The 25,170-nt window shown below is 40.3% G+C and overlaps 3 protein-coding genes across 3 annotated transcripts in view; 2 read left to right on the plus strand and 1 right to left on the minus strand.

The window, feature by feature from the left end:
• The window catches only part of zbtb41 (zinc finger and BTB domain containing 41), a 168,664-nt gene that overhangs the window by 96,860 nt on the left and 46,634 nt on the right, over positions 1-25,170 (minus strand). The window lies entirely within an intron of this gene.
• rgs18 (regulator of G protein signaling 18) lies at positions 16,630-20,729 on the plus strand. The gene is made up of 5 exons (XM_067252773.1): positions 16,630-16,754; positions 17,560-17,673; positions 17,891-17,952; positions 18,561-18,727; positions 19,144-20,729. Exons 1-5 carry the CDS (start codon positions 16,630-16,632, stop codon positions 19,399-19,401), a joined length of 726 nt encoding a protein of 241 aa, XP_067108874.1. The 3' UTR covers positions 19,402-20,729.
• Positions 22,992-24,109, plus strand: LOC136959215 (regulator of G-protein signaling 21-like). The gene is made up of 4 exons (XM_067253482.1): positions 22,992-23,018; positions 23,318-23,402; positions 23,569-23,735; positions 23,933-24,109. Exons 1-4 carry the CDS (start codon positions 22,992-22,994, stop codon positions 24,107-24,109), a joined length of 456 nt encoding a protein of 151 aa, XP_067109583.1.

Here is a 25,170-nt window from a genome sequence, read left to right on the forward strand (position 1 = left end):
GAAATGTATTTCTTTTTTTAAAAGTCCCTCAACATTCTTGCAGGAACGATCCATGACTGCAAGAAACAGTACAGTGTTAGAAATGTACAGCATAGCAATCCTATGAGGAATCCTACAGGATGTGCAAACATTACTCCTGCATACCATAATGAACTTACTGTGTCTTGAATGTATTGTTTAGTCCTGATGGAATATTCGTATTAGTTTATTTCCTACTAGATATTCAAACTCATTTGTTTTTGTCTTGCAGGACTAAAGGTCTGTCTGTCAATCACAGAGATGTGTGAGTGAGTCTGTCTTTTGACGAATGTGTCTTGGGGTGTGTTTCTCTGGGCTGTCCTTTCACCTGACACATCCACAAGTCTCCCAGGGTTAGCTCTGCCTGTGTTGTTTGTCTTAGTCCCAACACAACCAGATGCCCACACAGAAACACACTTCTTATAGCTCTTTTTTTTCTTTTTGTTCTGACACTCTTTCTTTCTCCCTCTCTCTCTCTATCTCAGAATGCACTCTCTTTGGACAAAATCATTATTTTGTGATGGAACACTATTATCTTACTCTTTTATTTTCCTGTTTTACATTGTTGTTTTTTTTATGCTTTGTGTACTTTGCTTTTGTTGTGCATTTTCCATTCCCTGAAAAATGGAAGGTGCTCTTTCTGCTCCCTTCTTCAACCATTTAACATTTTTGCTTTCAGTTGTGCCTTCAGTTGCTTTAAATTAGATATAGAATATGCACCTGGCCTACTGACCTAAGCTGTCAAATCTGGTGAGGTTATATGTTCATTGTAATATGGTAGAATGTTTTTGTTAAATCCCTTTTCCAACTTTGTGTTGGCCAACACTTAATTCTGTCAGTCTATACCACTAAAACTACATTGACGAAGCTTGCTGCTTAGAAACTGCCTAACAACAGAGCATGTGTCTTTTGTAACACGTGTTTTGAATAGGTGCTCGTGTGAATGGTTGAAGCAAAACCATGTTCTCATCAACATTTCTATACTGTATGATCAAGTATGAGCCTCCCTCTCATCTCTACTGCTCCTCACTGTGACCTCCAGTGTCCGGTGTTATATGTTTTGATTTTGAAGAAGGTGGAGAGTTCCCTGATGTTGCTGATTCGTCGCTGGGAGATAAGCTTCCAGCCAAGGGGCTGATCAAATGGGATGGGAAGGAACATAGGCAAGGCTTTAGAGTTTATGCATCTCGCATGTGCTGAATACTGTGACACCCCCCAACATTTATTTTTTATTTTTAGGTTGCGGCTTTATGAGAAAGTAACGTATTCATTGGACTACACATACATTTTATCCAGGGAAATACATTTTGTTTGGAAATATGGAGGCAGAGAAATGAAATAATATTAAAGTATTAGGCTGCATCTCATGCCTTGTGAACTTGAAATAGACAGACAAGTTTCACCTTGTTGCTTCAAGGATGACTCCTTTAGACTTCATTAGATGGAAAGATAATGAAAGCAAGCACTTGCAGTAATTAGCACTGTACGCATGGCCAACTAAAATTAAGTGTGGCTGTATAATAATTTATGGGGTATTCAAAATTCATTCACAGAATTCAAACTGAGCCACAGTATTTCTGGTCTAGACATATTACATTTAGTCATTTAGCAGACGCTCTTATCCAGAGCGACTTACAGTAAGTACAGGGACATTCCCCCGAGGCAAGTAGGGTGAAGTGCCTTGCCCAAGGACACAATGTCAGTTGGCATGACTGGGAATCGAACTGGCAACCTATTAGTAAACATTTATACAGAAAAAATGTTGATGGTAGGGTCAGGGTGTTCATACATAAGGTCAGGCCCATGCTTGAAGGAAGAACTACTCCCAGTTTCCACAGCTAAAACCACGACATTGACTCAGACTGCTCTTCAAGTTATCTCTCTCTAACTCTCTCCCTCTCTGTGTGTCTCTCTGTCTCTCTCTTTCTCTCTCTCTCTCTGGTCCTCATTATTACTAACCTTGTTCTACAAGACAGTGGACTCCACTCAGTCCATTCCTGCCCTGAAGCGGTGTCATGCCATCATCCACTCATGCTCTACCTGGGGTTGGGACAATCCCACAGTGCTGCATCGTGAAGCACAGGAAAACCACAGTGAGATGTACTGAGTGTTAAAAACAGATTCAGTAATTACTCGTTCGAAGATATTGAAGAGACTCCTGTAAGATGTGGAATTGAACCTCAAATCATGGAACTATGGTTTCTCTCATTCCATTCACCAGCATGAACAGCAAGCAGTTAGAACTGTATCTTTACCTTCTACAACAAACGGTTGCAAGCTAAATGAAAAAAAAGAAGAAAACTGCATATATTTGACACAGAGGCAGCAGAACAGGAATATGTCCGTGTTTTCAACTTGCTCTCCTGTGTTCTGCATTCTGCACAGTGTGGAGCATATGGCAGTAAAGGTGAAAACAGGGGCATGGGGACCACATGATTGGCAGCCGAGGCTGAGGGTTCTTCTCCTACATAAACGCTCAGCAGCTGTGCTAACGTTATGTCCGCCCCCTTGGTAGATATGACAACATGTCTATTTAGCCATGGCGTTCTCTCTCTGCTCCTCAGAGCCAGTCCAACACTTCATGGGGATGTGCCTCCAGATTGTGGTGCGGTCACATGACCACGTCTTCCTCCACAAGACATGACAGTCCTCGGCACGGCGGGGTTGCTACAACCCTATCCAATCAACTGAAGCAGGTGTTTTTGTATGAGAACACCTCTCACTTAGGAGGCGTTGAACACTGCTTATCCACTTTCCCGACTGATGGTACCATAGGGGATGATTCTGCCAGCTAAAGCAGCTCCCTACTGGCTTGCAGTTACTCCAGAACTGTGAACACAAAAGGATCATATTGCCATTTTGCTGCAATTGCACCAGCATATTTTCCATCTACATTAGCCACTGTGAATTACTACCAATTTCTTCCAATTTTGCGTAATTAGACATTTAAAGATAATTTACATTTTTGAAGTGAAAGTGCCTCACTTACATTTTAGTTCTTTTCAAAGAGACTTGTGCTAGTATGTTTTATGTTGGTAACCCATAACAAACAATGTACACAAAGCACATTTGTAAGCGTAATGTTCAATGGGATGTGAGGTTTCTTCAGGTTGTTTTGTAATGATCCTCATTGGAATTTGTGGCGTAAACACTGGAGTTGTGTTGAGAACAATGAGTGGGCTCTGCCTAGGTTGTGACATAGGGCCAAGATGTGTTGTAAATGGGTTCAGGTTAAACCAACTGTTGTAACCCGGGAAAAGACACACAGGAAAACAAATAATTTATGGATTTGTATATTTATAGCTAGGAAGTATATAAGAAAAAGTATAAATGCTCTATTGCTTTTCTTACAGTGTTCTTTCCTTTTCACAGTACACCTTAGTATGCTCTCTATCCTAAGTGCCTGGTAGAGATACAAGCCAGAAACTCTAACCAAAAGAAAATGTACCCAGACAAAATATAGCAAAATACGGCAGTGGCACTTCAATGTTTCAACTTCGAACACGACACCACGCAAATCCAAAAGTCTGCTCACAACTAGATTCCTTCGGCACCACAATGCACAGTGGTACATATTGTAGCCCTTGGATGCAGGGGCGGTTCTAAACGGGGGCCTACAGGGGCCAGTGCCTCTGTAGAAATGTCCATGGCCCCCCCTGTGGCCCCCCTGAGCTGACTGAAGAAAAAAAAAAGAAAAAAAAAGAATTTAGTAAGTAAGTAAGTAAGACTTTATTTATATAGCACATTTCATACAAGAATTGTAGCTCAAGGTGCTTTACATAAAATCAATAAAAACAATAATACAAGTGATAAATAATTCAAACAATAATAAAAATCCCAATAAGATCTCTGTTCAAGAGAGAAAACAACTTTAAAAAGTAGGAAAACCCTTTTGAGATAAAATTACTTAAATGCTTCGGTAAAAAGGTAGGTTTTAAGCTGTCTTTTAAAAATGTCTAGAGTGTTAGCTTCCCTAATATTTATGGGTAATTTGTTCCATAGTTTTGGGGCATAATTGACAAAGGCCGAATCACCAATCTTCTTATGACTGCTTCTGGTGACCTCTAATAGGCCTGCATTTGATGATCGCAGTGTTCTAGCTGGTGTGTAGTTTATAAAGGAGTTAGCAATGTAGCTAGGTCCTTGTCCGTGTAGAGCTTTGTATGTGAGGAAAAGGACCTTAAAGTCAATTCTGAAGGTAACAGGGAGCCAGTGTAAAGTAGCTAGGACAGGACTAATGTGTTCTCTCCTTTTAGTTTTGGTTAATAATCTAGCTGCAGAATTTTGAATGAGCTGTAGTCTTTCAGTGGTTTTCTTGGGAAGACCAGTGAAAAGTGCGTTACAGTAGTCCAGCCGGCTGGATATAAAAGCATGAATTAACTTCTCTGCATCATTTTGGTTTATGAATGGTCGTACCTTTGCTATATTCCTCAGGTGAAAGAAAGCTGTTTTGGTCACTTTATTAATGTGAGAGTTGAAATTCAAATCTGAGTCCAGGATTACGCCGAGACTCGTCACCTCTGGTTTAAGACAGGGGGTTAAGCCTCCAAGATTCTTAATAAGCATCTCTTTTACACATTTTTCTTCTTCTAGTAAAATGAGGAAGGGACATTGCATTTTTTGCCCCAGTAAATAAAAAGGTTAGAGAAACATATCAAAGTATTAAGAGAGCTGAGGAGCAGGAAGAGGGAGAGCCAGAGCCGTTTGTATGATTTTAATGTAAAGCTAAATTAAAGTATTTAATATCATTTGTTTCAGTTTTTTTATGTGCCCCTCTGATTAAACACTGGGCCCCCTTGGCCCCCCCAGTAAAATAAGTCTAAAACCGCCACTGCTTGGAAGCTGTTCTAGTTGTTTCTGTTTCAGTAAATGCCACAGATTTTTTTGTCGTTGTAAATAGTAAAAATAGAGGACTGAGTGAGGGATGAATTAAAGCAACATTGTCTCATTATCTAGACTCAGAATTACAGAGCTTGCGGTGACCCTTTTATATCCTATAATTCCTGTTATTTAAGATGTTATTTGGCTAATTGAGTCCTGTCAAGAAGACAGAACCCTTCTCTAAGGTCCTGCTGTGCCTCTCCTCAGCACTCCAAACATCTCCTATTCAGCCAGTATTTACAGAGCTTCACTAGCGCCCCACGACACCACCGGTGTCGTGGGGCGCTAGGACAGGGGACAGGGAAACAGCTGCATTATGAAGGCACAGCGGTTAGTCAGCAAAGGGTGAAGGTCTCACAATGGTCAGCATAGAGTTTCTGTGGGTGGTTTGTGAAGAGCTTTGCTTGTACGGAAGGGGCCACTCTGTGTGCCATACTTTTTCTCCATTTGAAATGCATGTTAAAAGACATCCTGAGGCTACACCAATTCATACAGTATTTTTACATTCAGCTGGCCTATACTTTGATATAACAAAACGGGGGGGAAAAAAAAGGAGTGTGCCCCATTGTCACTCGCTAGGACACCTCAACCCCAGGGACCACTCACCTACTCGACATGCTACATGCAGCCCCAAGCAGCCCCCAAACAGATGGCATGTTTTACCCCATGAAGCTGCGAAGAACTGCTGTGAAGCCGCGCAGCATTGAGGAGGGGAAAATAATGGCACGTCATCTGATAATGGCCATGTGCTCCTGACGACTCGTCCATTCTAATGGATTTATAATTAATGCCTGTGTGTTTTCCCCGATGCCACTGATGGCCAAGGAGGAGAGAGGATAATGTTCTGGAACTCCAAAGTCATTTCAGATCAGTGTGGATCAGCGAGGGCCACAGACCCATTGATAAGAGGTGCATTTATATTCCATCAGGGGTGCAGTGGCTCTGATCCAGAGAGCATTCTCTTCCTCTCCCCTCTAACACATTAGTCTCACTGGCTGCTCGATACTTATCACTTTACAGGCACCAATACATGAATGTCCACGATGCTATTGCCAATGACTCTAACGCTGTTGTGATGCAGATATTTAACCTGTCTGGCCTGTTGGTTTAATATGTTTTACCAATGTCATGAAATGTATTTGTTCAGACACAATGCACAATGTCTGACAGAGAGATGAGATAAAGAATAGTGTATTCCAGTCCAGACTATGGAATTCAGGATTCGCTGCCACCTTGAAAATGTGTCTTTAATGAGCAGAGATAAAAGGCTGAGCAATGAAAGAGAAGGTTTTTGTGGACATCTGGTGTTCTTCGTGACAGTGTATGCTGCCAGACTTGAGATGGATCCTCCTTTGATTTTGTTGTGATTTATTTTCTAATTTTAGGTGCAAGACTTGTACTCCACGGTGAATTAAATTGAAGAAAATGACAGATAACTAGAAATATGCTTTAAAATGACATTTCTTGCCCTTTTCATTTACATTTTATGTTCTATATGTTGTAGCTCTTCAAATGTCAGAACACTGAGAGTCACTCACTCCCATTTAAAAGGATGTCATTAGGATGACAAACTGAGATATCATATCCACCCCTTTACAGCTGGGAACCCTACTAAACCCTACTAAATTGGTAAATAATTACAATGATAATTAAGTTGGATGGATTCCAATGATTATTAATGAGTTGATGTATACATATTTTAACCAAAACATTCCAATGTAGAGTATAGAATAAAATAAAAATCATCTGTGTTCTAGATTATTTCAGATATAAAACACATGCAGTATATTTATTCATATATTGGTACAGAAGTTTAACCCATCTGGTTACTGGCTACTGGCTACACATATCTTATTCATCAAGCTTTTACAGATCAACTCTTCTTTCAACATTTTATCAACACTATCCTTATTATTATTGTCACTACCATCCTTATAATAATCACTTCCATCCCTGTGAATTTACTTTAACATTGTTAGGAATCCTTGAAATAAACAGCACAATATTAATAAATGGAATAGGCCAAAAACTATTTCCCAGAACCTTTTTGTGCAACTAAAGTTTAAATTGAACTAGAAGAATGCTCAAGGCTGAATAATGAAGTTAAAGCTTTTACAATCCACTAATTGCATTCAGTAATGAAAGGGTGTCAGAAGTGGTATCATTGCAATCACTTGGTGAGTTTAAGCCAAGGTCATTAACCCAATGTTGTGTTGACAGACTCCTCCATGGCTCACCTGAATACCAAAAATGTCTCTTTGACTTCAATGATGCTCTATACAGGTACATTCACCTTCTTACATATTAAACTTGTATTTATCCTTATGGAAGACAAGGACGTTAGCAGGAAGAGTGATTTCTCATGCAAAACCCTTCCTAATTACTAAAACAGAAGGATACATCCTTTAATGTTTCTGTCTTGAGATACGGCATTCTCAAATCTTGGGCAAGAGTTAAAATAATATTTCAGGAGAGTTGCACCACAGTAATGTTCCTGATATAAGCCTATGGTTTCTGTGTTTTTCTTCCAGTTTTCTTTTCATTATTTTCTGAGTGGTATTGTTGGAAAACCACCCAGAGTGTTGTATTTTTTACCCTTGAATTAAAACAGAAACCCAACTATGTCCTGAAGACAAATTAGGCTGACAGTTGGCAGAGAAAGAAAGGTATCGTTTAATCTTGGCCTGCGATTCAATCTAAGTGGGTTAATTAGGGCAAAACACCACCCCAAGCACCAGGCGAAGATGCCGTGTTGATACAGCTCCAAAGTGCAGAGTTTCAAGGTATGGAGGATGACTTGCAAAGATGTTTTTAAGTTTAATGTTTTGCATAAAGGGTTTGACAAAATTATTCACCATGTGTTGATTCCTGGTAATTTATTAATTAATTCATGTAATCACTTGGCACATACGCAAAGCATTGGATTCACTAGTATTATTGATTAATATCATTAAATAACAGTTTGGGACTGAATTATGGACATGCATGTTTTAAAAAGCAACTTGATCTGTGTCAACATTACGTAATTAAGTATCCTTTCTGTAACGATGCAGTGTGAAGCAGTGATGTTTTTTGGTGTTATCCATTTCCTGCACTGATGTTTGACAATTGTCGTTGCATGCACAATGGCAATACAGGTATCTATGCAACAAACTGAAATTCTGTCTGATCACAGGAGGATTTGTGAAGCAAAACAGTTGGCTTGTGAGATGCACAGAGTGGCTTAAAGGTATAGTGTGCATGTAATAGGGCTTAAAGCTATAGTGTGCATGTAATCCATGGAACTCCGGTTCAAGACAAGGGGCCCTATTTTAACGATCTGAAACGCAAGTATCAAAACGCAAAGCGCAAGTAACTTTGTGGGCGGGACTCCGGCGCTGTTGCTATTATACCAGAGGGATAAATGACTTTGCGCCTGGCGCAAATCTAAAATGGGTTGGTCTGAAGTAGCTACATTACTAATGGGTGTGGTTTGGGCGTAACATGCAATAAACCAATCAGAGTGTCATCTCACATTCCCTTTAAGAGCAGGCGTTCTTGTTCCATGGCGGATTGCTATTATAACCGCGGATTAGCCAGGCATGCCAGGAGCAGTTCACAGCAGAGGAGACCAACGTTCTAGTCAGGGCCGTAACAGATAGAGAAGTGACATTGTATGGGAAAGGCAGAGCAGTTTTCTCATTGCACTAAGTTGCCCACTCATGCTGTTCATTCAAATTCTTAGTCTTATTTTTATATATATTTTATTTTTTTAATTGTTATATTTTCTAATTGCTTAGTTCTTAGAATTATTTTAACCATTGTACTTTTTTACTTAACTTAAGACCGTATATGTATGGAGTCAGGTGGCTGAGCGGTTAGGGAGTCGGGCTAGTAATCTGAAGGTTACCGGTTCGATTCCCGGCTCTGCAAATGACGTTGTGTCCTTGGGCAAGGCACTTCACCCTACTTGCCTCGGGGGGAATGTCCCTGTACTTACTGTAAGTCGCTCTGGATAAGATCGTCTGCTAAATGACTTAATGTAAATGTAAATATGTTTATTGTTTGCACCTTCCTGCCACAGTAAATTCCGTGTTTGTGTACATGGCGAATAAACCGAATTCTGATTCTGATTCTGAGATTCTGGGATGGGAGAAGAAACCCGCCCAAATTAGCTTAGGTTAAACAGGCGTGGGAGGAAATTGCCACAATTATTACAAATCAAGTTCACATACATAAAGATTTCTCATGAAAATCTTTTTTATCATTGACATGAAAGAAATGCGCACGGGCCAAGCCTGTGCCCTTAAAATAGCATCTGAATAACGCGCCATTGACTTTAGACAAAATTTTTCCTGGTCTGTGGCGGAATTGTTTTTCTGAAACTGCAAAATAGCACCAGGGAACGTTTGCACCGGAACACGTCTCCTTTTTTCGCTGAACCGCGCAAGGTCATTCCCTAATTTACCAACGTGCGTCTGTGGAGGGAAAAGTACGCTTTGCGTTGAGTGCAAAATAGGAATGATACTTGCGTCGTTGACAAAGTCAATTGCGCTGGGTGCAAGATAGGGCCCAAGGACTTCCACAGAGTGTTGTTGTTCCACTTATCCTAACTGATCAGTGTCCTAACTACTATGTATTGCCTAAACTAAACCTTAAATATAAATTTACATAAGGAGGTAAGTTGTATTTCGTAGCAAACATACCGATACAGTATACAGTAGAGCCGGTAGTTATGTTAAAATACATTGCCTGAACGGAAAGGATGTCTCGGTCAATTGATCAGTTGATTCTTGCATTGAGATGTGTTTCTTAAAGATGATGCAGCAATGCTATTAGCGCCCGGTCTGTAGCAGCCTAACAGAGATTGTGTACACATTGAATTAATCACTTCTGAGATTATGACATGATGACACACTGTAGGGCTCATTTACTTGTCAGTAGACTGAAAGTGTCCTCTCTCCTCAGAAGAACCAAGCACAACTGACATCAAGTATGTTTCTCTCTTCCTGAAGCCCATTTGCTTACTAACAAGGATTCCATAACAAACTAGAATATAGTCTTCATTTTTTTATATACTTTCAGTTGGCCTTCAATGATTTACCTTTGCATGTACTGTATACCTAACCACAGGAATCTGTGTCTGTCTATGTGTGTATCTCAATTATCTCGAGAACCAGCCACAGTACTACTATGTCTGGAATATCCACGGGCACTGCACAAATTTACTTAAATCTAAAACCCCAATGCTTACATGTCAGCCAGCACAACAATCAATGTTTATTAATAAGTACAAGAAACCGGGAAAATGAAGAGATGAATGCAAATGATGTTTAGGTGTTTTCTTTGGAGTCATTAAGCTTGTTACGCTCTCCGTGAATTCCTTGATGTGTTGGTCTTTCTAATGATGAAGCTAGACAAGGTAAATTAAGTTGCTTCTTTAATCAGTGAATGTGCTTTAATGAGACCCAGATGAATAATGGACATAACTAGAGCATTGGTTTAATCAATTAAAGCAAATAATAATGTATGCCATGCTAGACCAGTTCATATTAAAAGCATTTGGTGTGAAAGGGGAAGCAATGAAATACATTGGAAGATAAGCTCTGACAGAAAATTAGAAAAACAAACCTTGTTAATCCTCTTGTACGTTTCTGGAAGTAGTACCACAACTCACAACATTATTGATTGAAATTTGGAATCATTTTATGACAGCAGCACACAGACAGACAAAACCAAATGCCGGGCTCTCTCCTTCCAACTTAATGTGACATAACGTGTTCCTCTTTTCTTGTTTTTAATTAAGCAAGACACAACAACATCCTGTACGTGTGGGCACCCATTTGTCATGGGTTTGAACAAGTGTTGTACTAATTACAGTAGCAACGGTAGAAATATCAGAATGGCATTCTGGCCTACAATCACACAATCTGACCAATGGATGGTTCTCTGCTGTGACCTGGTTTCTCTGCATATTAATTGTGTTTCTATTATGTGTCTGCTTCTGGGCAGGCGGATTTCAAAGATAACAGTCTACTTATAATACACAGATAATCACTGGAATGTGTTACAAAGGCCATCCAGCAAACAGTTCACTCTAATTAGGCTTTGCCGCTCACACACACTGCGAAAAATAATCTCTCGACTGATAACCTGGTGGTTTGAGAGCGAGAGGAAGACTGAAAAAAAGACGAGAGCAGGATGGAAATAAAACTTCTCTCCCTCACTGAAATTTCAACGGAAAGAGCAGAATAGAGAAAAGAGACTGAGATGGAAATGAATGACAGGTAGATCTGGGTAAGATGCAAGTGGATATGTGATGAGATTGTGTCAACGTTCAATTTGAAATCTTCATCTTGAACTAAGGTCAGTTTTATTTGAGAATCAACCTAATATTTCTATAGGGAGACTCCTGCACAGCTGGAAATTACACTGTTCAATTATAAGTCTAATCCTACAGTACCTCCCACCTTTGTATCTTGGGAACATCTATTGTTAATTTCACATTTCCATTAGCAACATTAGCATATGCTCCCACTCGTACAGGCCTTATTGTTCTTCAGCTTCCTCCATGGACACAGTAATGCTGCACGCTTTATATTCCTTAATACACCTCACTTGGGAAACAATTACATTAAGAAAACCAAGATATGAAATCCCCAGTAATTTTTTTCTGATTGAAGGACTAATAATTGTTAAAGAGAATTAACATAATCAACACAAAAAGGTAATGAAAAACTGATGAAGGGAAGATTGTGTACTGATCATTAATTATCAATCAATATACTTGATAGGAGCTTTTCATTGATGATCAAATAATTCAAAGCATATAATAACCATTAAAAGATAAATAACACGTATTTGTGTTTACAGAGAAAACACAGCAACGTGTTACTCCTTTACTTCGGCGTAAACTCCTCCAGTCAGATGCTGAGAGGTGATGGACTCAGACAGGAATCATTCAGATGAAACCGGTCTGTACATCATCTGACGGATTCACTGTAATGGTGCCGTCACCTCCGCCGGTCCTTTCCAGATGCAGCTGGAGCGAGACCCCACACTGTCACTATAACGATTTGATACACTTCTCAGAGACGACCCCGCCAGCTTTATAGGACAGATTCTGTCTCTCAGGGAGTTTCTTGAAGTGGTCCTTGGCTAAGTGCTTTGTGCTGACACTTGAGTGAAATGATGTTGTCGTCATGTTGTCTCCTTGTCAATTCCGAACAAAGTCAAACGTTTGTTCGCAACTTGATTCATGGGAGAAATAAATATTTCTCGAATTACACCACAGGAACATTTTACACAATGGTCAATGTCAGTCATTTCAGAACAGCTATTTCGTCAGCAAATAGTTAGTTCAGACCACCATTTTATACAGCTTTCGGTTATTATGTGTGTGTCTGTTATCTTCTCTCTTACTAAGACAGTAAGCGGGAGGATGGGCATGGCTTCATACGTGTGAATCAGTATGTATTGCTTCATAAGTCCCTTCTTGTCTCTTTTTCAGAGATTCTGTCATGATGATTTGACAATTCCAGACCAATTGGTCTGATTGTGAATACATAATTGTTATTTTTGAACACATTTATATTTCTTGCACCAGTTCAGTAGTAGAATTTTGCTGGACCGTTTTATTCAGTTAGGGAGGTACATTTCTGCTCGGGAGTAAATGTTTATTGATCAAGAGGACTTGGCATGTAAATCCTGATTAGTATGTGTGTGTTGTCCATTGCAGGACAGTTGGGGGGGAGTGGAATCCATCACTATTGGCAAGTGGACCTGATTACTGGAGAGAGTCTGGAACTTTCATAGACCTATGATAAAGAACTCTGTCCGAGCCTCTTTACTGTTGCATCACTCAGAGTGTCTGCACAAAGAGACAGTACAATGCTACCAAACACCCTGCTCTCCGGGTTCCTTTTGGCACAGTCACCTCAACTTACGTCTCTCTCAGCTGATTTATCATAGCTTGCGTCCCACAGCTAAGAAGAAACCAAATGAAACCCTTTTATGTCTGTGATTAAAGACAGAGGAGAAAAGGCACAAAGATTGGGAATGGATCAGTCTGTAACTCTACAAGACTTAAATGTGATAGATAAAGGTTTGCCAGGTAATAGTGTCATCAGATTTTTTTATGGACAGGAGGCCTTAGTGAGCCTCCTCTTCCTAGACTTCTACAGTACAGTGCACTGGCACAATGTTCTGTAACAGTATCCCATCTCTTTCAGAATGGCTGTTATCAGCACCGCCAATGCATTAGACTATGCAGTATCCTGTTCGATTTCTGCCAATTTATATCAAATGTTGATTAATTAGATATACTGTAGAGTGTGGATGACGAGAAGGAAAATCTTGATTTGGCCACCTTGACTGTAATTCTTTGGTCATTCAAGCTGCATGTCTTGAACTGCCTTCATTGTCTAGATGTACGTATATTTTTGATTGGAGGATGAAATGAGTTGATTACACCTCACAACATTGGGAGGCAGTATGGAGCCTTTGTGTTCACACTGTACTGTATGTCTAATGTAACACCCACAAGGGGAAACATACCGCTTATGGTAAATGACTTGATTTCGAAAAAGACTCGACCTGATGGGTTCTGTCAAACGTCATTTCCTTTTTCATAGCTTATTGTCACATCACCACATGAAAAACGTTTTCTTTCTATGCACAATGTCTTTGCTCACATTCACACCTCTGGCTTGTAGTTGAACACAGCTTTTTTTGCAGACGAACCTACTTTGAAACGCACACTCTTTGACAAATGTCGTCAATCTTTAGTTGACCTACTCCTTGTTTAGAAGTCATTCTCAGCAAGGATGCAAAAATGAAATTACGAAGGTTAGCTCAGCTGTTGTCGAAAACGCAGGTGTCATCAGACAGAAGTCAGACATCTGAGGGTTGAGCATTTACTTCCAGGAAGCCCTCAGATTTCTGGTAAAGCCTGCTGAGGGAGATCCCAGACATGAGCAAGTGTTTAGCTGAGCCAGCTTCACTTCATAACAGTTACAATATATTTGGTTTATCTTGGGGAAATGAAATGATTACATGCTAAGTGAGATGTTTTCCACCTCTCAAGAACCTAGTGTTATGTAGCAGTTTCTCAGGCAACATCAAGACTGTTCCTTGACTACTCCATTATTCATATTGTGTGAAGATGCTGTGGAGAGTTTATGATAACAAATGTAACCTACAGATTAGAATTTTTATTCAGTTACAGATTTTCTGCCACGGTGGCAATGTTTCATCAAAGTCGTTGTTGAGATTTCCAGGCTGGTGTGAGGCACGGCTTCACAGGATGAAACGCAGTGTGTTTACTTGGGGAGATGGATGACGAAACATGCCCAGTGATGAGAAGGAACGTGAAGGGCCATGCCAGCAGGAGGTCTAACCATAGTTGTGATGTCATGCCTCTTTTGTGTAAAGATAAAAGGCTGTGTTGTGTTTCTGACAAGGGGCCCCTGACAGGACAGAGTCTGACACCCACACTCCAATCTCATACTCATAATCACATACTGTACGGCAGTCCTGGATGACAGCCAATGATGAAAGGGGTTTTATTTAGCCATGTTGTTCTTTGACACAGTAACACATACACAAAGGGTCTGGTGCAGATGAGATCCTCACCTAAAGCACCAGTCAGAATCCCAGTGTTGGCTTGATTAAAAAACTCTGGTGGGGTCCTGGTAGAGGAGACTACAAGTCTGCTCAGACGGCGCTGAGGTCAAACTATTAAGAGAGTAACTTCAGTATTTGTGGGTACACATTGAGACAGGTAATGTGACAACATGTACTGTAGATATCTTTGCACAAGTTTCTGAAACAGGAAGCATCCCCCCCCCCCCCCCCCCCCCCACTGGTCTGTGCCGTCAGCACTTTCCAGTTTCAACTCTGTCCCTTTCTTTTGTCACAGGCCTCACTGACATTATGCGAACAATATATAACCAGCATTATAAACACAGTATTAGATGCTGTAACATTTATCTAGTCAGTGTAACCTCAATCAGCACTTCTGTTTCAACACAAATTCTTCATCGACGCAAATGGTCTGTGAATTCACAATAGTTTTTGACAAGGCAATGTGATGGGCACATTTAACAGAGGGTGGGCAAACTGACTTTTGGCCCTGCCGACATTTTAATTGACAGAGATGAACCCTTGGCCAAATTACATTTTAGCCTTTGAAGTCGTTCAGAAAGCACAACACCCGCCCCCCAGCACAGACAGTCCTCTGTCTCCATTTCCTCAAAGTGTCCCTCGCTAATGATGTGTGGCTTCTTTGTTTCAGGGATAAAATACTGTGACAGGCAATGAAATAATTAAGCCGCCACGGTTCTCTGAATATTATTTTAAATTAATGGAATCAAATGAATCAAAACGAATTATTTGGGAGAGGCTGGGGCATCATCTCGCCTCTGCAGCCATATTGATCCAGCAGTTACTCTGTGAATGCTAAACGTGTTAGCTACACCTTTACTGATGGAATTTATTTATTTTTTACAGCGTTTTACACAGTCCAAAAGACGGACCAAAACAAGTGAATCCTATAGTCCTCATAGGTGTGTGCAACTAATTGCCAAAGTCCAAACCCCTTAAGCTTTCTCCACGAAAACATCTTCCACATCAGTAGCCTAACTGCAAGAAAAAATTGTTAGTTGATGTGGGTGGCATGTCCATGGAGGTCTTTTACTTTATTAGTTGTTCAGGATATACTTTCGATTCACATTCACTTGTGTGAATAACATTTTGTTGATATGTGATATGAACATATGAACAAGGACCTTTGCAACATCTGTGTTGTCTTTCTTTCTCTCACTCTCAGTCTCTCTCAGCTTCCCCCTCTTTCTGTTACCTCTATCTATCCTTTAGACAATGACATCACATTTGTCTCTGTCTTACCGAATGAATGCACCCATTCCCTGTAGCATTCCACTGAGTCACACTGAGTTTGTCTATCCCCATTAAGACACTGATGCTCTGGAAAAAGAGAGACCCAGCCTGTATACAGACCTATTTTTCGACGTGTTATTTCTCATTTTCTTTCTGTCTATGCTGAGGTGACGGTGGCGTCACAAAGCTATGCGCAGGAGTATGGAGGCCTCCACTATTTTGAGAGGACACCATGCAGATTTCATCATCTCACACCAGCACAAAACCAAGGGATATTTCATCTGTGTTTTGGGGTATTGCATTGGGCTTCATTTATGGAGAATGGTAATTGTGAGTGTTAATCTTGTTTCAAAGCTCACAATTGAACACCGCCTGGATGACACACAATTAAGAAAATAATTGTTATAATTGACAAAACACTAAGAATATTTCAAATGTGGTGTAAGTGTAAAGCTTGGTGTATTGTGAGGTCTAGGGGTCATACAGTTTTTTGATATCCAGTTTGATTAATGTTTTCTACAGACTAATAGTCAATATTATCTATACACAGTGTACAATGCATATAATAATGTAGGCAGTGTAAAAAGGTGTCCAGTAAAAGTAAATATGCAGGATTTGTTAGGAAACACATATGTAAAGAACTTAAACAGTTACCAGATTCTGTGTGTGGGTTTTTTTGTGAGGTTCAGTAAAGGGTGAGTGGTTTCCCCTGGTCAGGAAGTCAAATGACAGGTACAGGAAATGTACGATATGTGAACAGGCTTTATAAGCCATGTGGTTCAATTGACGGGTTAAAAATGTACAAAGAGCTTTTGGTGGCCTGGTTTCACGTCTGCTTAAGTTAGAGGGAAGAGAATGGAGACGCTTGTTTTTCTATTTCCTCAATTGAACTACTTTTTTGCCGCAAAGGAGGAAGAGTATTTCAAAATGCTTGGTCCAGAGGACCTGCAAGCACAGAGAATGAAAGACAAGAATACAAGGTAGGAATTCTAACTCAGATCTATTGTGAATATAGTTCAACATTTTTGAATTGCTAACGTTTTTCCCACTGTGCATTGTCGCATTTGAACAGAAAACCACTTCCTTTATTTGTGTTGCTAAGCACGAGAACAGTGAAAGATTTGCATGAGATATGATTAGGCTTTTTGATGTGTTTGATACTGTGAATTGACAGACTATTGTGAAAGGTAGAAAAAACACAATTACCTCAGGGGCTATATCTTTAAAGTCCTCACGTCACGGATCAAATCATTTCAAAATCTAAATGACTCTTTTTGCAGTGTGTTGTGTACTTCTCTTTTCTTACTTCTCTGCAACTCTAGTCTTTGGCCAGACAGTTAGTCAGGGTGGGGTGTAAAGCGACATGATGTCTGTGGGAATCCAAATAAATTCATAACTGACTGCCTTCAGTTGTGCCACATCATGCCTTTGTGCCGTCTCTGTGCCTCTGCATTGTGGTTCAGAATGATGCTCAGCTTGTTGACTGACATCATTTTTGCAAGCAGCATTCTCAAGGGTTCTCCATGCACACCAACTCCACCACATGCAGTGTCACTGCTGCCTGCTTTCAGTGGAAACTCTGAGCCGTGTTGACCTTTATGTGGTGGCAGTGGTATGAGTGAAGAGAGAGGGTTATTAGTTGATAACATCCTACAGCAAACCCATTGTCCTCTGGGATGTGATATTCTGCCTGAGTATTACATTATTAGATTGTTATGTATTGTGCATGTGCAATGTGTGTGTCAATGTGTTTGTCAACGTGTGTGTCACTGTGCGATTGACCAGTGCCGTCAGACTGAAGGAGAAGGACAGAAAGAGTCGACTCAGCCTGCTGCTGACCAAGTCAGGCTCCCATGAAAATGTTGGTGTGGAAAAAACGACAGCCACAGCAACAAACAAGTAAACCATCCATCATATTTACAGTTAATGTGCAGATATCACTGGCTTAACTTCTGTTACAGTATATGATCAGTTTTGTGCTCTTAATCCCAACTCCAACTGGCAACATTGAATCTAAGAGCAGTTGACCACAATATATCATATATTTTACTGCCATGTGGTGAAATTACATTTCTAAAGTATCATTAGCTCACAATGTATCTCCGACTTCTTCCAGGATCTCACCAGAGGCAGCTTTGAAATGGAGTGACTCCTTTGAAGAACTGCTAAAACATTCAGGTTAGACAACCTTGCAATTTCCCATTTTGTTACAATTTGCAGTCCAAACCATTTTGTTCGAAGCTTAACTCAAACAGGAAGCCTCGTAGAGTCTATGGGGAATTGAAAGGTTACAAGGAACCAGGCTAGTTTCACTACATGTTTTTGTGTCTGCAGTCACACAGTAGATTTTACCAGCATCGTTGACAGTAAATACTTTTTAAGCGATTAGCACATTCGATTTTGGTGTTCACCAAAACATTGAGGTCAGTTGAGTCTATAGTTGTTCTCTAAAAAAGAGACAACCTCATTGGGCTCACAGTTGGAAATAAATTAATCATTTATTTCAGCGGTCTGCGATGTATAATTCATTTAATTTGCTTCAAATTAACTTGTCTCATGTAAACATTATTTTTCAACCGATCTGCAAGGCTGCAATTCAGCAGAAGTAAATGACTGCCTTTCATCTAACTGCCACTCATGCACAAAGTGCGTAATTTCCAGAATTACAATCCCATGCTTTTTTGATCAGAGTTTAAGGAAGAATCGTTTTTGAGCTCGGCCAGTGAACACAATAGTGGTCTGTAATGAAGTGTTTGTGTCTGTCTCCTTCATCTCCTTCTGTACAGATGGAGTGGAGACCTTCTCTCACTTCCTCAGGACTGAGTTCAGCGAGGAGAACATCGAGTTCTGGCTAGCCTGTGAGGACTACAAGATTACAGAGTCGGAAACCAAGCTCCTGTCTAAAGCCAAGCAGATGTATGCTGTCTTTATTGTCGCCGATGCCCCAAAAGAGGTACTGCACTGTGAACAGAACTAAGCTGAAGTAATTCTTCCCTAAATGGCGCATTTAAAACATGCAACATATAAAATGTTCAACAGCGAGAACCCTGTGGTTTCTGTCTGTACACTTAGGGGCGGGAGGGGGGGGGGGGGGGGTATGATCTTATGGTGTTTTGGTGTTTGGAGACTATTGTGGTTTTGTCTCCAAGCCTGTAGAATAACACCCCCACACTTTCGGTCTGAGGGGTTGCAAGGCAAGGCAAGAGCCTTGAACGTTCTGAGTGCATAAATCTGAAAAATAAAAAATATGCCTGGCCAGCTTTATTAAAATATTTAATGAACATGAACATCTAATGAACACACATACAGAAAAATCCTCAACATGCAACAGAAAATACCTTTCGTTGACTGTACTCATTATTGTTTCAGATCAACATTGACCACTCAACCAGGGTGGCCATTCAGAAGAACGTTGTCCAGCCCACCAAGAGCTGCTTTGAAGCAGCGCAAAGTAAAGTGTACAGTCTAATGAAGAAAGACTGCTACCCCAGGTTCCTGGTGTCTGACATCTATCTGCGCCTCACGAAGAGGAAGACCCCAGGGGGCACCCTGTACCGGAGGAGGTCACGATCCTGCGTGTTCACCGACCGAGCGGAGGCCACAGCGGACTCCTCAGTCTGGTTGTGACGCCGCCAGCCGATGGCCATGACCTCTCCTTGTTCCACCACTTCCAACACCCCCTCCCTCCACCTCCCGTACTCACCCATCCCTCTCCTCCCTCTCCCCTCGACCAAAACCCCCCGTCAATACCCCCCATCCCTCTCCTAGTCCACTAACAACCCCCACCCCCATACCCTACCCCCACCCCCTAACTTTAATTGCAGTGCAATTCCTGTCGCTATGGTGACTCGCAACATAGTAACTTCTTTAATGAGAGTTCAGGAGGAGGTTTTACTTCACAGCTATCAATTAAATTGTACTCCTTATCCAGATGCATAACATGCACATCTTGCAGTGGAATACTAATATGAAAAAATCACATTTATCACTGTTTTATATCTGCTATTGCTTACCACAGTGTTTGTGTTTAGCTCAACACTGTAAATTGTACATAATTGTCTGTGGAATATTCAAGTAAACAATATATCCCTTGTTCCTTGGTGTTTTAAATTAAGACTAACACAATTTGACTTGACAAACAGGACTTGTGGAGGATGCTGATGTTTTGTAGATTTTGCTACAAGGGATGATGGCAGTGACTCTTTAGAGCTCTCTTACTGAATTTCTGAAATATTGATGAACCTTATAAACTAAGTACTACTCCAGGACAGAATTATTCATGGTTTTGATTGGTATGCAAACTATCTCTTATCCAACACAAATATGTCATGATTTAAGTCATTGATCTCACCTTCTTCATGCCCTCTCAAATGTTTATGCACTGAGGAAAAAGCCCATACATATTTCACATGCACACACATCACACACACACACCCACACACCCTAGGCTAGCTAACGTCATGAACTTTAGTACCCCATGTAGTAATGGAGCCTACCCTGCCCAGCCATGCTGTCATCCTAGCAAACCTGCCTGGAATACCTCATAGTCTATTACGTAAGCATGCCAAAGGTATTCAAATTCATCATGCTGGATGTCTTACTCTGGTCTGAAAGATGAAACACAAATATAGCACAGCCTAGGTAGAAGCTAGTCAGAGTAGCTAAACTCAACACAGATGGTAGTTCTGTGCTTTGTCCCAAGGTTGATAAAGTATCCAATCACAAAATCATATCTAGTTTGAATGACAGGTATTTGTTTATTTACATCTACATCAACCAAGAGTAAAAACCATTGGCTGGCAGCCAGTAGTATTTCCCATTCAGTTCAAAGCATTGAAGTACCTTTATAGATAGAATGAAGCACTCCACTTGGACAGCCCAAGGACATACCGTTGATATAAATAAGAAACATGTCCTGACTTCTTTTTTTCTTTTGGCAAAATGTAAGAATAAAATAAAGCCGTTGTAAGATATAAGCGGGAAGCAGAATTATTTTTCTTTTTATCCATGTTCCTTTCCCCAAACCTTAGAACGCCCACAGTAGCCACCTGAGAAAGACTTCTAATCCGATTCAACACTTCCTCAAAAGGATTTGTCATATCAAAAAAATGTAATGTCTTAATCTCGGGTAAGTATAAGGTTGGATCATTTCAAGGTTGGAGGTGCTGTGGGGAACTTGGAGCTGACTCAGACCACCCCCTTGTGGGTAGGTTGGGAAAATGCTCATCTTACCAAGATTACAATGCTAAGTGCAAAGAAGAACGAGACAGATGGATACCATTCAAATCCTGTTGCTGTTTTCAGAACTAAAGCATTCTGTAAATGTTCAGTGATGTCATCCCCACTTTGCATGTCTGTCTGTCTGATTGTGGTGGCTGACGAACAACAACCCTTGTTCTGGATGCTCTGTCAGCAAACACAACTGCAAGATTGGTGTTGTTTAGCCAACTCGAGATAAGAACCTTAAATCCATGCCTTTGGAAGTGCAATCGGCCTGAGTTTGATGGAGACAAATTTGTTCAATTATAGCATAGCATAATATTCTCAGTGTCAAATATAATTTTCCCAGAAAGGGGATCCTTACTGTCAGGTTATGTAAACAATACAAAACAAATCACATTAATAATTATTTTGTGAAGTTCTTTCCCTCCCATATTAAGTCTAAATTAAGTCTCTGTTTGAACACTTTGGCAAATTCCATCCAAAATAATGTACAGATCATCCCAAACAGAGGGCAGTAGAGTTTCCTGTAAACAAGTGTAATCCACATTCAGGCAAGGGTTCATTGAGCCATGCAGGCACCTCTTTTGACAAACAAATACCCTGTCTTGGTTTGTCCCCATTTATGCAAACAATACTGGCTGTGGTGTTTTCCATCACCTGGCCATATTTCCATTCTTGGTTTGTTTGGCGTGTGCATCATGTCCTGCTGGGGTCAAAGACTCCTTATGCACTACAGCCCACCATTCACCTCACTGACATGGCTATGGCTACCCTCATGACCCCTATCCCACAATGCATCACCTGGCTGCACGGGAATAGGCTCCCCATAAGTTTATATTCTGACTTCTCATCTAACTTATATCTATCACTGGACACACCTAGGGGCCCAGTAATACAACAGTTACTGAACTAAAGCGCAGCAGGAATGCAGAAGGTCAAACATATTATGTACCCTAACACTTTTTTTGTGAAATATTATTTATGTCTATTTATTAAAAGTAATTGATCATCTTTGTTGTCGTTTTTCAAGCATTGATTGATAAAATTTGACTAAATAAATGTTTCGATTCTCCAAGCGCACACAATTCTACTTTTAAGTCTTAAATTCGTAAATGTAGCATTTTGCAAGAGTTTGACTAATGCATTAACACATGCAAATGTCTATGACAACACAAGGCCAATCAAGAGTTAGGCTCTTAATTATAGGATAGCACAACTGACATGTTGGAAGAAGAATAAAAAGGGTGTGATATGCACAACACTCCCAATTGTTTTTGTGTCATTTTGCGGCCGGTATCCCACTACAAAGGATAAGCAAATCTGCCATATTGGTAGGATGCTTGGATTTTTTTCTTTTTGTTCTATTTGGTTATGGTCAGGATATCTCCCTGTGGTTGAATCTGTGCTTTATTGTCCACTTCTTCATATTAGCCTAGTTCTATCTGCTGGTTGGAGTTTGGGTTAGAACATGTAGATCTGATATTTCTTATAGTGTATATAGTGTATTTCTTATAAGTTCCTGGAAAACAAGAGGATGTTCAGTTGTTCAAAACTGTAAGAAGACTCACTTGGACTGCATCGAATTTCTCTAGATACTGCATAGTCTAGACACCATGGATTCGATTCTGAGACCTTTTCTGTTGATAGATTCAAATGAGAGGACATGACAAGCAGGTGAATGGGGGCATCCCTTGACTACCAGGTGAGCTCTCTCTGAGGTCGGAACAAGAACCAAGGGTGCCCTCTCCCGACATGACTTTGCATACTTATTTCCATGTGTTCCATTCAGTGCAAGGAGTTTTGTTGTCTTGTTTAGATTTGTCCAGACACTTTACTGCCTCATCACAAAACAATCTCAATCTCAGCTGAGCACTGGCAGGAGCCATCTCTCTATTGAGACAAAGGACACAGAGATGGCAATAAAGTGAGTTACTTCCTATTTGATTCAAGGGCTTATAGTAACACAATTCTTCAGCCAACTACTCACAGCAACAATGTGGAAAGGGAGGTTTGCACTTTCTGTAAGTTTCACCTTACCTGTATAACCTTGTTAAGTATGTAAGCCTTTGAATTTCATTAGAGGCTGAAGAAATTGGTCCAAGTGATGTATCGTTAAATACATTGGATAAAGAAATGGGTGGACTGTAAAATAATAGAAATTGTACTTTTCTTATTCTTGATTTAGTGAGTTCATGGTTTAACACTGTTGGCAGCAACAACAACAAAACAATCTGATTATCTTTTATGCAACAGATGTGTTTTATTGTCGTGAGAGGCTCTGATAACTCCTTCAGTGAAAGATCTCAATGCTCTTTTCAAGGGTAGATTGTGTTGCTTTCCCAAGGATCCACTTGAAGAGGCTGAGACTTGGGGAGAGTCTGTAGACAAACTCCTGGAATGTAAATGTAAGGAGAACACACACAGCTCCTTTAATCTTAATATTATCCGTGAATCATTTACCAAACCATTGATTTGTTGACAACACTATTCCTTCACTCGTCTGAGAGTGTTTTTTGTGTAGTGTTTTGAGTTCACAGTCATTCCATAATTGTTGTCCTCATCCGTCTTCAGCTGGCCAAATAGCTTTCCGTGATTTCCTCAAATCGGAGTACAGTGAGGAGAACATCTTGTTTTGGCTGGCCTGTGAGGAGTACAAAAAGATTAAGTCAGTTCCTGAGATGATCTCCTCTGCCAATAGGATCTACTCAGAGTTTGTCCAAGTGGAAGCCCCCAGACAGGTAGAGTCATCCGATTAGACCACGTGGAATCTGCCATGAACCCTGATGAACTGAAAGCAACTACAACACTGATAGTCTCTGTTAAAAGAAAAAAACAGACGTAACATACTTTCATAACTGTCCAGTCAGAGAGTAAGCAGGTGTAGCACATAATGTCTATTTTAAATGAATGACTAGTCTCATATTTTTGTCCATAGATCAATATTGATTGTGGGACCAGAGAAAACATAACCAAAAACATCTCCCAGCCCAGCCTGTCCTCCTTCGACACAGCACAGAAGCTGATCTACAGTCTGATGGCCAGGGACTGTTACCCACGGTTTCTCAAGTCGGACCTTTACCAGGCACTGCTGATGAGAGCAGACTCAAGGTGACTCTCTCAAACTATGGGCTCACCAACTGTGGTTTCTCATCTTTTTATCTCACAGTCGTATCACTCATTTATCGTTTGTTTCACTTCAAAATAGTAGTACAGGTAGCCATGCCTACTGTCGATGAGTAATTGAGTAGTAAATGATGGGTGAAGAGGCGTTTAACTCAAATGTGTGCTGTACTTTAACCTTTAGATTTCTGGAACAATGTGACCGTTTTCAATGCTGCATTTATGAACTTGCATATCCGTCCTCTCATATAATAAGACAATTGTTTCAACAATATTATAACATTTGGATTTGTCACAATTTTTAATTCTGATTAATCTGGTGTCTCATTTAAAATGAACATAAATGTTACTGTATATGGTTTGTTTGGTTTTCAAAGTGGCTAACCTCTGTAATTAATTATATGATTTAATGTACCCAAATACAACAAATAAGGGATTCTTTAATAAATAAATAAAAACACCAATGCATTGGACTGAAGTTTAGGGGATGTCAGTTTGGGTTGGGCCTTTTGTATTGATGCAAAACATATTGTGACCCTTACTGCAGTTCTCTCTTAGTCCAAGCAGAATTAGCTCCACTAACTATCCATTTCTCCAGCACTAGGTGGAAGCAAAGCTCTTTAAAAGACAGAGGTGTAGGATTTCTCCCAATGCTTCTGCATAGTGCTTTCTCCCAGTACAGTTTCCTGTAACTCCATTGTACTGTGTGTGTATTGGTCTCTGCAAGTCATAATAATGGCATTGAGAGGGAATGGTGTCCTACACAACTTTTGTGTAACACCACTATTCCTTATTCTATCCTCTGCCCAACGCCTAACCATGAATTACAGTTGAAGTATGAAGTGAAATTTGTATTTCAAAGCAAAAATTGTACTACGCTGATAATACATTTCTCAATAAAAATAGAAAGATAAATATATCAGCCAACATGGTCCTGCAACAGCAAATGCAATTTTGCATGCCTTACACAACTCAGATGGGGATGCAATCTGAGCCTGAATGCACCAAGCAAGTTATTATGATATATGAGAGGATTGGTCTCATCTCATGATA

The sequence above is a fragment of the Osmerus mordax genome, chromosome 16, assembly GCF_038355195.1.
Source record: "Osmerus mordax isolate fOsmMor3 chromosome 16, fOsmMor3.pri, whole genome shotgun sequence".
Lineage (NCBI taxonomy): Eukaryota > Metazoa > Chordata > Actinopteri > Osmeriformes > Osmeridae > Osmerus > Osmerus mordax.